The 14,823-nt window shown below is 37.2% G+C and overlaps 1 protein-coding gene across 1 annotated transcript in view; it reads left to right on the forward strand.

Moving 5' to 3' along the window:
• Positions 1 to 14,516, forward strand: part of PEX7 (peroxisomal biogenesis factor 7) — a 99,070-nt gene extending 84,554 nt beyond the window's left edge. The window contains exon 10 of the mRNA XM_032844796.1: positions 14,026 to 14,516. Coding sequence (XP_032700687.1) covers positions 14,026 to 14,094 — 69 coding nt within the window. The 3' untranslated portion in view covers positions 14,095 to 14,516. The remainder of the gene's footprint in view (positions 1 to 14,025) is intronic.
• Positions 14,517 to 14,823: the final 307 nt, after the last annotated feature.

A 14,823-nucleotide genomic window follows, 5' to 3' on the forward strand; every position in this document is an offset into this window, starting at 1 on the left:
AGTATGATGAACACATTTTAACACAACATTTGTATTGTTTGCAGTATTTATGTTTTTGCCAAGTAGCATTAAACTCCTTTGTAGGGAGATACACGAGATCAAGTTTTTGATGCATGTCCCTATTTTTCTTTCACTTACTTTATCTCTGTTACCTATTCTAAACAAACTCTTCTACAACTTAATGGCTTAAACATCAATTTTCTTTGCCTTCCATTCTGTGAGTCAGCAATTAGTGCTGGGCTCAGCCAAGCAGTTCTCTTGGTCTCCCCTGGGGTCCTTCATGTGACTCCAGTCATCTAGTGACTTAACTAGGGCTGGGTGGTCTAAGAAGGCCTCACTCACATGTCCAGGGTGCATTGCTGGTTGTCGTCTTGAGTCATGTGTCTCCAGATGGGCCCAGGCTCCTTTACTTAGCGGTTATAGGTTTCCAACAGGGCAAGAGTAAAAGCTGCCCTGCATCTCCAGTACTCGACTTAGAAATTCACGCAGCAGTCCGTCTGTGGCAAAGTAAGTCATGAGGCCAACTCAGATTCAAAGAGTAAGAAAAATAGACTCCACTTCTTGATGGGAGTAGTGCAAAGAATTTGTAACCCTTTAAATTTTGTCACATTAACCTTTTGTTGGTGTAGTTGGTAGTTTAAGTTATTTTTTACATATTTATCCTTTAGTTTCACAATATGTGGTTAAGTTTGCTGATTACATTTTGATTTCACGCTTTGTCCATATTTTATTCTCTTAGAAAGTATCTTCCTCTCACCTTTGAGAAAGTACCTTTCCATCTGTTTTCAAAAACTTGTTGTCTCTTGTGATCTTAACAGCTGTTGGATTTTGCTGGTGTTACTTTAGGTCTTTCTGTCTTAATATATCCTCTATCTTAAAAGAGATTTATCTGAGTTCTTATAATTCCTTTTTTCTTTTTAGCTTCTTCTTTCTTAGAGATCTGAAAAATGAGATCCAAAAGCATTCTTATACCTCCTTTCTTCTTGACAGACGTAAGATCTTGTCTTTAAAGGTTTAAAACTTGACAAATAAGTATCTAGGGTCATTCTTTGAGGATAATTGCTGAGAAATGCTCCATCCCCTCTCTTGTTAACCAGGCTGAAGTTACCTTTCAGTTCAGAAAATATTTCTTTGATTTTTTCCCTCTCATCATGATTTGTACAGCCCTGGCATTTTCTCTTTTCTCTCTTGTTCTTATTATTTCTAAATCAGATACCATTTTCCTGTTTTTAGCATATGATTCTGGGCCTGTAATATACCCATTTGTATAATTGGGATTTTCTGTATTAATATATTTTTAGAATTCCTGACTTTGTGTTCTGCAGTATCAACTCTACTCCTTTGAATGCTCACTGATATTTAATTTAGTATTTATAATCTGGATATAGGTTTAAATATTGTTACACATGCCTTTTGGGAGACAGTTATTTCTCTTTTAAGCTCTTTTAAAGTAGACTAGTAGTTCATTCTGAAATAGAATCTCTGTGTGTTTAATAAAGTTGATCTTTTTTTCTCATGATGAAATTGGGAAATTACATTCAGAAGAAAGAGAAAAGATTACCCATGTTCCTGCCACTTCAGAAAGAACCTCTGTTATACCACATTAATATGTTTCTTTTCAGTCTTTTTTTTTTTAGAAATTTTTATTTGAAGTGTAACATCCTTGTTGGAAAATACATATTTTTAAAGTGAGCAGCTCAATAAGTTATCAAGAAATGACCACACCTGAGTAACCACCATTCAGGTTAAGATATAGAACCCTACCAAATCCCAGAAAGTTCTCTCATGCTTCCTTCCACATCTTGCCCCTCCAACCTTCCTAAAAGTAACTATTCTTCCAGTAGTTTCCCATATATATGCATATTTTTTATAGTTGTGGTTGTATTACATATGTAAATCTATCTTCTGGGACTCCTAAAATTCTTGGTAAATATAATCTTTAATGCGTGAATATCCTAGACTATCCATGATAGGAACATGTATGTACTATAAAGATTTTTTTTTTAAATAGGGCAAAAAAAATTTTGTATAATTTCATTTTGTTTCAATGGAAGATGCTTAGATTTGGCTTTGATTTAAACCAGTTCCACAGATGTGCTTTTAAAAGTATCTTTGACTTTGTTGACATTTTAGTAGAAAAAAATGTTAACAATATATATGTAATTGAAACATTATGTTACACACCTAAAACTAATGTAATGTTATATGTTAGTTAATCTCAATTAAAAAAATAAATTTAAAAAGAAAAATGTTTTTTAAAGATTTTATTTATTTATTTGACAGAGAGAGATGACAAGTAGGCAGAGAGGCAGGCAGAGAGAGAGAGAGGAGGAAGTAGGCTCCATGCTGAGCAGAGAGCCTCGATCGGGGCTCGATCCCAGGACCCTAGGATCATGACCTGAGCCGAAGGCAGAGGCTTAACCCACTGAGCCACCCAGGTGCCCCTAAAAGGAAATTTTTAAAAATTAGGCATCATTTAAAAATTCAGCTCATGTTTTGATTCAAATCTCTGTTGCCACAGTCTTAGACACCAGCTTTATGGTTGACAGTGGAGAAAAATGTTTTGCAGTATAAAGTAGGAAAATTAATTTTAAAAGAAGACCAACATTATTATTAGTTAAGATAACTAAATCCTTTTCACCTTTTACATGAGGTGATATTTTCTGCATCTGTCACGGACTAGCTTTAGAGCTGAAAAGAACATGTGCCAGAAGCATCCAGTGTCCTCAGACATTGGTCTCTGTTGTTTCCTCGTCAATGCTTTTAGAATTGTGTGATTTTTAGCTTAAAATTATATAACAAGGGCCTGTTTTCCCCCAGCTAGGCCCAGATTGGTAGGACCTTGGTGCATCCCTAAGGCAGATGTGTTAACCTATTGCCTGCTGTGCTTCATGGACAACCCTTGCAGTGAGAGCTTCCAGAATTACTGACTTCTTAGGTCTCTGCTGCCTCAGCTCCCAATCCTGAAACACCCACTTTCTTATTGTCATTACTTCTTAGAAACCAAGCAAAAGTGCTGATTTGGCACACTACAAATTAATTTTTCACAAAAATTTCATCTGGGCTCTTGGTCCTACTCAACTTACGTTTGAATTCATTTTGATTTTCTAGCCCATTCTTCATACCATCTTTTCTCAGCCTCCCACAATATCATTAACACTCTGGACACATAATCTCACTTGCTACTTCATTGTGAAAATAGACAAGGATGAATATTTTCTTCCATCTCTGTCACCTTGCAATATTTATGTTCTATCTCTCTTTCTCCCCTTTCCAGTGGGTTCCTGATTTTCTCACTGGCTTCCTTATCTAGGTCTTTGCTTCCTCAGATGTACACTGTGCTTTAGATGTTCAGCAAGTTCTGTTCTCTATTTTCAAAACTCACTTGACCTCATTGTCCTATCTTCCTACCAGCAAACTTGGCTTTTCTTCCACTATTAGACACCAAGAGTTAGTAGGTTTACCTGTTGTTTTTACTCTTTCAGAATCAACATTCTCTTTTTACACCCTTGTATCTGTCTCCCTTTCATCATTCAATTGAAGTCAAGCCCAGAAAATAACCAGAAAACTCCTGAAAACCAAGTTAGCCTTTTCCCAGACTTCCCTCTTCTTTAACTATAGAATTTAGATTTGTTCTGGAAAAATCTTCTCATCCTATTGCTTTAATGCTAACTATACTAACCTCATCTTCTTTACCACTTTGCCAATGTCTTCATCTCCAAGTTTCTTCCTTACCATCCATTCAGAAGTAGACATCCTTTAATATCCAGTTCATTTAATTATATGCTAGTAATCCTTGTCCCATTTATCCAGTTGCATTTACTGTGTGGTTGCAATAGATGTCTTATTTTTCCTCCAGTATTCCTAACTGCTCAATTGATTGTATGATGGACCAAACCTGAGGAGTCATCCTAGTTTGCTTGTCTCCTAAATTCAAGTGGGCATCAAGTTGATGAATTTCTCCTCACCAGTATCTCTGAAATCTGGACCATTGCCTTCTAGTTCCCCTGCCTTAGATAAGCATTTATTAGCATCTCTGCCATGGTTGCTGCAGTAGTCTCCTAACTGGTCTCTAAACCCTCTTCATCATTCCACTCATTCTCAGCGCTGCTTCTGGGGAGAGCTTTCCACAATACAAATCTAATTTTGTTAGTCCTTGACTTGAAATCTATCAGTGGCTTCATTAAAGGTAGGAACAAGATGAGAATTACCATCTTTACTAGGATAATCAACATGGTTCTAAAAGGCATAGCCAATTAGTAATAGAAGAAAATAAAATGATACATAAATATCTTTAAAAGGTAGAAATACTGACAAAGGTATTCATATCAACTCCATGTGATTGTCAGTGTTATAAACCAGAAAATCAACTTTAAACCTATTAAGAATTCTGAGTTCAATAAGATCAGTAAAAATAAATGTGCAAAAATGAATACCATGTAGATATCAGTAATCAGGTTAGAAAATAAAGCAGGAACAATTACATTTGCGTGGCAACAACTGTGTATGTATTTTTGTGTGATAAACAGATGAAAAATAATTTTTAATATGCAGAATTCTAGATAAATTATGTGTCTTTAATAAGGGACTTCTAAAAATTTTTTTAATTATTTTTATTAACATATAATGTGTTATTAGCCGCAGGGGTACAGGTCTATGAATTGTTAGGCTTACACACTTCATAGCACTCCATACCACATACCCTCACCAATGTCCATAACCCAACCACCCTCTCCCTAACCCCCTTCCCCCAGCAAACCTCAGTTTGTTTTGTGAAATTAAGAGTCTCTTATGGTTTGTCTCCCTCCTGATCCCATCTTGTTTAATTTTTTCTTTCCTTACCCCTCAAGCCCCTCACGTTGCCTCTCAAATTCTTCATATCAGGGAGATCATATGATAATTGTCTTTCTCTGATTGACTTATTTCGCTCAGCATGATACCCTCTAGTTCCATCCATGTCGTTGCAAATGGCAAGATTTCATTTCTTTTGATGGCTGCGTAGTATTCCATTGTATATATATACCACTTCTTCTTTATCCATTCATCAGTTGATGGACGTCTATGTTCTTTCCATAGTTTGGCTGTTGTGGGCATTGCTGCTATAAACATTCGGGTGCACATGCCTCTTCGGATTACTACATTTGTATCTTTAAGATACATACCCAGTAGTGCGATTGCTGGGTCAAAGGGTAGCTCTATTTTCAACTTTTTGAGGAACCTCCATGCTGTTTTCCAGAGTGGTTGCACCAGCTTGCATTCCCACCAGCAGTGTAGGAGGGTTCCCCTTTCTCCACATCCTCACCAGCATCGATCATTTCCTGACTTGTTAATTTTAGCCATTCTGACTGGTGTGAGGTGGTATCTCATTGTGGTTTTGATTTGTATTTCAATAAGGGACTTTTAAAAAATTAATTTATTTGAGAGAGAGTAAGCAGGAGGAGCAAAAGGAGAAGGAGAGAATCCCAAGTAGACTCCCTGCTGAGCAGGGAGCCAGAGGTGGGACTCAATCCCAGGTCCCCAAGATCACAATCTGAGCCAAAATCAAGAATCAGATGCTTAACTGACTGAGCCACCCAGGTGCCCTGAGTCTGAAATTTTAATGTTGCTTTTAAGATTCACTATAATCTGTATTGCTTTCTAATTTTATTTCCCACCATCCCATGTAATCCCTCTGTTACACACCAATTATATTTTGTTGTTTGTCATCTGCATGTATTTGCCACTGTTTCCTTCACTCTTCCCCACTTCTGCCTGGACAAAGTATTTCTGCCTTTTAGAGTCCAGTACAAGTTCTTCTCTTCGTTCTCTCCATTTATTTTTTGCTTCAGTAAATATTTGAGTGCCAGCTCTGTGCCAGGAGATAGAGAGTAGATTAATGCAAACTACCTGATAGATATGTACTCAATAAATATTGGATAAATGAATGAATGAATGAATGAAAAGGATGTTTAGTATATCAGTCAATTCTTTCCTTACGTTTACTCAAAACTCCATAATCATTAACATAATAAGCCATGTTCTTTATAGTCACTTCCTCCTGGAAGTTGGTTGAATAGGTAAAACTTGTTCTTGTTTTAGCCCATAATTTAATACACTGCAACATAATAACTGGGCTGCCTTTTCCAAATTTAAAGTTGATTGTTAGGGACTTCTTTCATTCTCACTTCATCCTTCTGCCTGTTCCTCTTGTTCATTTTACTAAAAAGGCCGTATGTCATACAGATAATTACAGTAAATTGAACAAATTTCCCAAGGGCAAAAGCAATTTTCCCCAAAATTGAGAGTGATAAGAAATTTCTCTTCCATTTTTCAAGAAACATTCATTATATTTTTTAAAGAATTGACATAGCGAGAAATTCATATTTCTAATTAGTGTACTTTTTCTTAAAACAGGAATGTTTATTTTGCTATTAAAAGTGAAAATTAAATTACTAAAAATTGAACTTATATGGAATTTTATCCTATTGTTGTTCACTATAGAAGATAGAAGATTTCAAAAATAGTAACAAGATTCTGTCAAGATTTATAAGAAACGTAATATTTTGACAAACCATTTTTCCTATAATGTTGATAACTTTATTTCTGAGTTTTAATGAAAAGATTTGCATTTTGATGTGAGATGGAAGTAAATTCAGAGAGCATAGGAATGACATGTACTACAACGGAGGCTTGCAGGTTATGGAATACATTTTCCACTTGAATGTCCTTGGGTAGAAGAAGTAGAGCCTGGAGAGTCCTGCTCTGTGGTATCCACGTGCACAGTCAGTCAGGGGAGAGGGTCAAACAAGGTAGGCCTTGGTAGCCAGCCCTCAAGAAACCCTAGATGGGAGTTAGGCACGAGTCAGAGAAAAAGCCTGTCTCCAAAGATTAAGGGTTTCACCTGAGGAGTTACAGTGCAATTTAGTTGTTTTAAAGCTATAACTTTCAGGTCTTTGTTTATTCTTATTTATTCTACTGCCTAGAGCACTTTCCTTCTCTCCAGTGTCTGTCCCCCACCCCTCCCCACCAAGCAATAGCAACACCAAAAGTTGTCTGGCCAAGGCATCCTTCTCCTTAAGCCACAGGTTAGATGATATTTCTTCCTGAGTATATCCACTTTCCTCACATTTGGTTATAGTGACCCCCTACTTCTTTGGACCTTATAATTCTTCAGTCATTGTCCATATTTCTCTGCCTTGTAGCTGTCTATTTATCCGTCTCTTTGCTGGACTCTAGATCTGTGGGGTCAGACACCAGGACCATCTTGTTTACTGTAGTGTCCTCCGTACCCGCATGCTTCTGACAGAAGACATACTCGATAAATATTTGTTAAATAAATGGATGAATATAAGTATGCATTATATATATGAATTATGTTTTAGATAGCTTTGCAGTACAGAGGAATATTGGACTAAAAGCTTCTGGGATATAAAAGAAGGCTCCCTGTGAAATCTCTTTAAATAACATTCATGACGCTCAACAATCCCATATATTCCACATTCCCATATATTACCCATTCCTGTACAACTTGTTGCCCTCACCTAGATCTCTGACTCACACCCGACCAGGTGCTCCTTACCATGGGTGAGACCCTACTCCAGAAAAATCTTTGGAGGAGGAAAACCACTACTCATACCTGGATTCACTCACTCACTCACTCATTCATTTATTCAACAGTATTTACTAAAGGTTTACTATACAAAACATGAGAATACAGGTTTAATCAAGATGTGTAATTGCTGAAAATCCTATTCAGGTTTAATTACACAAAAATGTTTATATCCATATGTGCATGTTGTTAGAGAACAGAAACCATATTACCCCGTATGCTCTCATTTTCTCCCTAGTTACCATAAAGCCCAGAGCCTGATTTATTCTCAGAGTGTTGTGATGTGCTCAGCTCTGATGCCTGAAAGCTTTTGCTCTATTTGTTCCCTTTAAAACAGATATTTTCCCCTGAATCTGTATTTATTTGGCCCTGTGCATTAATCTATAAACCACTTAAGCCCATTTAGAACTCAGCAGGGTGTGAATATCAAATAAAAAAAATCAACTATTGGTTTTAACCATAGCTTACACAGCTTACATGATTAATAATATTTTCTTATGTGTTTTATGTAGAAATTCTGTCTACTGCCTCACACAGAACAGGATCAGGAAGCTACACAAGCTTTGGGGGCAGGAATGCTTCGGGAAGGGCTGCTGTTGTTCTATGGAGATGGTTCAGTCATGTTTTGTTTTTTCTTTCCTGAGTCCTCCCCCCAATTCACTACCTTCTACCACACATCGGCACACCAGATTTGAAACTTTTATTTCAAATAAATGTGAAACTGTGCCATAAGATGTTTTCTATTATATTAATTGCAAATGAAATTCTTCTTTCTCCTCAAGAAAGGAAGAGAATTCTCCCTCAAGAATATTTGACTCCTACTATATTTTGAGATGTTTATTTTAAAAACAGTCATATGAAGAATGACTTTTTATCTCTTGTAAAACCACTCTTTTAGCACTGAATGACTTTTATAATGGAAGCATATTATATATTTCTTTTATAACCAGGGATGTGCTAGGAAAAACTTGATCTCTTCTGATGAACTGGTAAACTGATTGTGATATTTGCATTTCTTACATTATTGTTTGCTTTTTTTTTTTTTTTTTTAACCTTTGCTGTCAGGAGATGTAGAGCTCAATTTCATGCCCAATTTTAGGAATTATTCTTCGCTTTCTTTCCTAGTATAATTATCTGCCCATTCTCTCCATTTCATGTTTGTTCTTTTAAATGAAATGGCTTTTCTGTTACTGTGTCATCTCCTGTGAGAAAGCAAGGGTTATTTTGTTCCACAGAAATACTGATTTCCCTGTTGAAGCAAATAAGCTATATCCCTGGATGGAGCCATGTTAAAAGATGATTTTCAAAATAGCGATCATGACTCTCTCATAAGTGTGTCATGAACATAAATGAACATAAATCCAGGATTTATGTAACTCATGAAAGATTTTACAACTAGTTCTGAGGAACCGAAGAAAAGACAGAAACAGACAATCCCTGAAGGCTGAAATGAACTTACCTCATAGGGGCAGAACTGGGCAATAGCCACAGGGCAATAAAATGTAATATTTGGAATGATTTCTGGGGGACAAGGGGAAGCATCAGTTGCGTCTCAACAGGATGACATTCATTTGCAACTTTAATGGGTGAGAATCATTTGATTACTATCAGTTTTCTATAACTTACAGAGTTGTAAAATAATCCGGTCAAAGACAGGGAAAGGCATAGACCCCCACAGAATGAGGTAACCCTGTGGGGCCCTAGGACAGTGCCAGCATTTCACTGACACAACACCCAGCAGTCTTTTTGCTGATGGCAGTCTTTCAGTTTTTCCTGACAGCAAGGTCATGGGCAAAGAAGTGAGTCCCTGTGTGGGAGACTGAAACTGAGAAAGAGGATCTTCCATAGATGAGAAAGGAGACACTCTGTTATCTCTTCTCCTTCTCGATCCCGAGCCTGGCCTTGAAGGAGTCTTCCTAGCTAGGAGTGTATTCCTGCAGATGGGACAGAAAGATGGCTTTTGTTGTGAAGAAGTAGGAGAGGAGCTAGGAAAGATTCCTCGCTTTGTTTGACCAGCTGAAGAATGAGTCTGTCTCATCCTCTAAAGGAGATTGTTTATTTTCATGCCATTCACTGTGTTTCTCTTTCAGTCTTTTTGTTGATGTTTATTTTTAAAGTCTTTTTTTTTTTTTAATGTCTTTCAGTCTGGCCTCAGATGGGTAGTAGGGGACATTAAGATAGAGCCTTGTGTTTACTCTCAGCCACGGAATTAAGTGGGAAGCAGAGCCTGCAGAGGCCATGGAACCCTGCCCACCACTGCCAGGAACCACACCACCATCTTTCCTTACCAGGAAGTCCACTGTGCCTATCTTGGAGAGTCTGGCACCTCTCTGTTAGTTTAGTAGAGCACTTTACTTCTTACCTTATTATTATTATTATTTTATCATAAGCTTTTTTAAACTTGTGGCACTAGCCAGAGTTTAGTTAATGAGTTAATGAAAAAATACTATTTGCATTAATTTGAATCAACTATTCATAATTACATATCATTGCAGTTTGAGGTCTTCTTGGTTTTACCAATTAATTCATAGATTTTGAACATTTGTTGAATCATTGGCCTTGATACTAGTTATTTAAGTTCTGAGTAAATAAGTCCTGAGTAAATAACATATGGAAAGGTCTAGCACTTGAAAAGAATATGCACAGATGAGACAGGGGTAAATTAATATAATCTTTGTGTCCTATGATATAAACACTTCCAACGGCAGGCTTAGGCAGATAATGAATGTTAGTTTGCCTTTTATGAGGCACTTTTTTCTGGTGGACAGACTCAACGGATTCTGGTTCTGGCTCCAGCTCTGCTACTTCAGGATGAACGTGAGAAACCGTTATTCTCTGCAGTCTTAGTCTGCAAAATACATTCTTTGAGCTAATATTTATTGTGTCATTACTATGTTATAGCAAGACAGGGTCTGTGCCTTCAAGGAGCCGAAGACACACATGTCTATAAATAAGTACAGCCGAATAGCCTAGGTGCTGTGAATGACTTCATAGAGGGAGTGATGCTTAGCCCGGTTCTTCAGAGAGAGGTATCCTCTCCAGGCAGAACAAGGCGAGGGGGATAGAGGCAGGGAGGGAGAAGAGAAGTGACTCAGGGGAGGGGATCGGTGAAAGGAAAAGAGCACAGAGGCATGAACGGATTGAGTGTGTGAGCCCGGTGCAGTAAGAAACAAAGAAGTAGGTAGCAATCAGATCTTGAAGAGTCTGGTGTTTAACACTTACATCTCTACTGCTCTCTCAGTGTGGATTGTGATCTAAAATACTGTTAGTGAGTGATAAGGAGTTAATGTGTTCAGATCAATATGAGTGGTTCTTGTACACGGTGACAGCCCGGTAATTTGTGCACTAAGACTATGAGTTCCTCTGTGAAACTCTGAGCCTTTTTAACCATTACAGGTGGGAAATAGAGTGCAAATAACTTCAGTCAAAATCTCTCTCATGCCAATTCATCCTTCATGTCACTGTCTACATTTTTGGATTTTTTTTTTTAGTGTGAAAAATTTCACACATATTAAAAGCTAGTAGAATAGGATAATGAACTTCTTCCCTTACCCAGTTTCAACAATTATCAACATCCTTGTTTTATTTATCCCTCTACTCATGTCCCACCTCCGTTCAGTTATTATTATTAGTGTCTTTATTCTTACTAGATTTAGGTATCAGTTATATACATCCAAATGTACAAGTCTTAGATCTGTGTTTTGACAGACAGGTACACTGTGCAATCTACACCCATCACAATATAGAACATTTGCCTCTTCCTCCAAACTTCTCTTCTATCCCTGTCCAGCCTCTCCCTAGTCCCACCTCAACCTCCAGCTGAAGAAACAAGACAAAACTTTGCCCTGTTTTTTTTTAAATCTTAGATTAAGTTTCTACTGTTTTCAAACATATACAATGGAAGTACCTGTAAGTTACTCTTGTTTTTGGCTTCTTTCACTCAACGTAATGTCTGTGAGAGTCATCCCCATTGTTGAGCATATTGATAGCACCCTCTGCATGTTGCTCTGTAACACTCCGCTGTGGGAATTCATTACAGTTTGTTACCTTCTCTTGTCCAGGGAGATTTTGGTTGTTTCCAGGTTGTGCTATGGTGAATGACATTGCTGTGAGCATTCTTGCTATGCATTGTTACATAAAGCCATTTTCATTTGTCTAGGATAAACCTCTAGAAGTAGAATTACTGAGTTTAAAGATGGGTATATGGTTAACTTCATAAGAAACAGCCAGTTTCCCAAAGTGGTTGTAGCAGCCACGTGTGCAAGTTACAGGGATGCCTGGCATCCCTGCTGACATTTGATACTGTCCGCCCTTGATCTTAGCCCGTCTCCTGAGTCTGTGGCCGTATTGTATTGTGGTTTTTATTTGCATTTCCCTGGTGCCTAATGATGTTGAACATTTTATTTTTTTATCTGCTTATTGGTCATATATCTTTTTCTGTCTGTTAGGAAAGGCTTTTGCCTATTTTTTATTTCATTGTCTTTTCATTATTGAGTTACAGTTCTTTATATTTTATTCTGGATACATGTTGTCAGATGCATTGGTTTGGGGAGCATTTCCTCCCATTCTTTGTCTTACCTATTTATTTTCTTCATGGTGTCTTTTGATGAGCAAAAGTTTTATTTTCAATTGCACCTAGCAAATTTTTATGGGTAATGCTTTCTGTGTCCTGTCTAAAAAATCTTCACCTATCTTCAGATTGAGAATCTATTCTATGTTTTCTTCTCAAAGCTTTATACCTTTAGCTTTTAGATTTAGGTTCATGGCTCATCCCCCTGAAATTACTTTTTGTTTCTTGGTGTGAAGTTGTGGCTGAGGATCATTTTTTTTCCCCATATGGATATCCATTTTTAGCACTATTAGTTGTAAAGACCTCCTTTTCCCTGTTGAATTGTTTTGGTACATTGGATGAAAAGTGTGGGGTCTATTCCTGAACTCCTTGGTCTACTTGTATATCCTCATACCAACATTGCACTGTTTTGATGACTACAATTTTATGGTTAGTCTTGAATCAGGTAGTAGTATAAGTACATTTTTGCTGTTCATTTTTTTTTTAATTTTATTTTTTATAAACATATATTTCTTTTTTCCCCAGGGGTACAGGTCTGTGAATCTCCAGGTTTACACACTTCACAGCACTCACCATAGCACATACCCTACCCAATGTCCATAACCCCACCCCCCCTCTCCCAACCCCCCTCCCCCCAGCAACCCTCAGTTTGTTTTGTGAGATTAAGAGTCACTTATGGTTTGTCTCCCTCCCAATCCCAACTTGTTTCATTTACTCTTCTACTACCCCATTAACCCCCCATGTTGCATCTCCTCTCCCTCATATCAGGGAGATCATGTTTGCTGTTCATTTTCAAGATTCTTTAGGCTATTCTAGGTCCTGGGCATTTCCACATAAAGTTTAAAAGCCACCTTGTCCATTTTCATTAAAAAGCCTGCTGAGATCATGAATTATTTATAAGTTTTGTGGGGGAGAATTAAATTTGGAACATTATTGAACCTTTGAACATATTTCCTCATTTATTTAGGCCTCTTCAATTTCTCTGAGCAGTGTTTTTGTTTTTAGTGTGGTTGTTTTGCAAGTCTTTTATTAAATGTGTTACTAAGTACTTTGTTATTTGATACAATTGATTTTATTTTTTTAAGATTTTATTTATTTATTTTATGGGGGTAGGGGAAGGGAGGAGAGCATAAGTAGGGGGAGTGGGAGAGGAAGAAGCAGGGTTGATCCCAGGACTCCGGGATCATGACCTGAGCTGAAGGCAGACCCTTAACTAACTGAGCCACCCATGTGCCCCTACAATTGATTTTATATATTAATCTTAGACTCTGAGACATTGCTATACTCACAAACCTTTTAACACCCAGTTCCTGAGCACCATGGCCTTTCCTCCCTTCATGTTTTTATGACTTTTTAGACTTGAATGTCTTTGTCGCCCATGTCTGCCCCTAAAGGGGGCCAGGGTGAATACCATAGCATTTCTAAAGACTTCTGATACCACCCTACTTGGATTCAGATAGTCCTTCCTCTGAGAGTCTCTATTAGAGCACTTCCCACCACAGGTCTTAAAAGAACCATTCTGTGAAGGCAAGAGCTGTACTTTATCTCCTTTCTGTCTCCACCATATCTAGCATGGTGCCTCGGTTCCCCGTTTTTTCATTTATCTTGAGACATATAGGGATGATGTACTTCTGGGGTGAGGTGCGACTGTGGTAAGGTCGTGGTGAGGCAGGAAATCCTTGCAGGCAATTTCCATCAATTGGAAACAATCTCTGAAGTGTATCCTTAAGAGGGAAAGTACACCTTCTTCCTATTTAAAATAACGTTTACCAGTGTGTGATCTGCTTCCACTCTCAATGACTTCAGCTTTTGCTGCCAACCTTGAATGTTTGTAAATTATGCTTCTTATTTCCTTTTTGTTTTCTAGGTGGCTGATTGTGCTTGGGATGAAACAATAAAGATATATGATCCTGTTTGCCTTACTATGCCTGCTTGAGATGGACACCCTCAGTCAGAAGCAAAGGAGACTGAGGCTGAGAGCTACTTAACAGAAAATAAATTAACTATCGATAACATAGATATTATGCTTTTATGAGCTACTCAGATTTCAAATTTTAAAAATTTACCCTGGAATCATTTTGAGGCAGCTGATACAGACTTTGGTTCACAATTTAAGCCTGGTACATAAGCCATATTTCTTAAAATCCTAAGGAATAATTGATGTTCTAGTACCTCTTGTAGTGTCGATTGAAATGTGATCTCTGTATTGTGAAATGGATTAAAATATGGGAGATCTCTAGATTATATTGATAGTGATATATTTCATTTTTAATTTGTCATTTTTGATGTAAAATATAATCACTGCTGTTGGTAAAAATTAAAATAAACTATATCTCTTGATTACTTATGATTTTATGACATCCTAGCAAGGTTGCTTTTTCTAATATATATATATATATATGAATACAATACTATTTATAATATAGAGGTATCTGTGGTTCAGTAACAGCGCTGTAATATAGATTTGATTTATTCAGCAGTATTTACTGAGCATCTGCTATGTTCTGAATGAGATTATCTCAAGGACTGGTGGCATGTTTTAAGAACATGGAATGCTATGAGTTAAAAGCTTCCACGTTTTTTACATTTATTCATATCTTTTTAAATGTTACAACCTCACCCTATATTTCTCTCTTCCTACTTCTCTATTATCAATTAAAACAAA

Source organism: Lontra canadensis, unplaced genomic scaffold, assembly GCF_010015895.1.
Source record: "Lontra canadensis isolate GAN:19392208 unplaced genomic scaffold, GSC_riverotter_1.0 scaffold156, whole genome shotgun sequence".
In the NCBI taxonomy this organism is placed as follows: Eukaryota; Metazoa; Chordata; class Mammalia; order Carnivora; family Mustelidae; genus Lontra; species Lontra canadensis.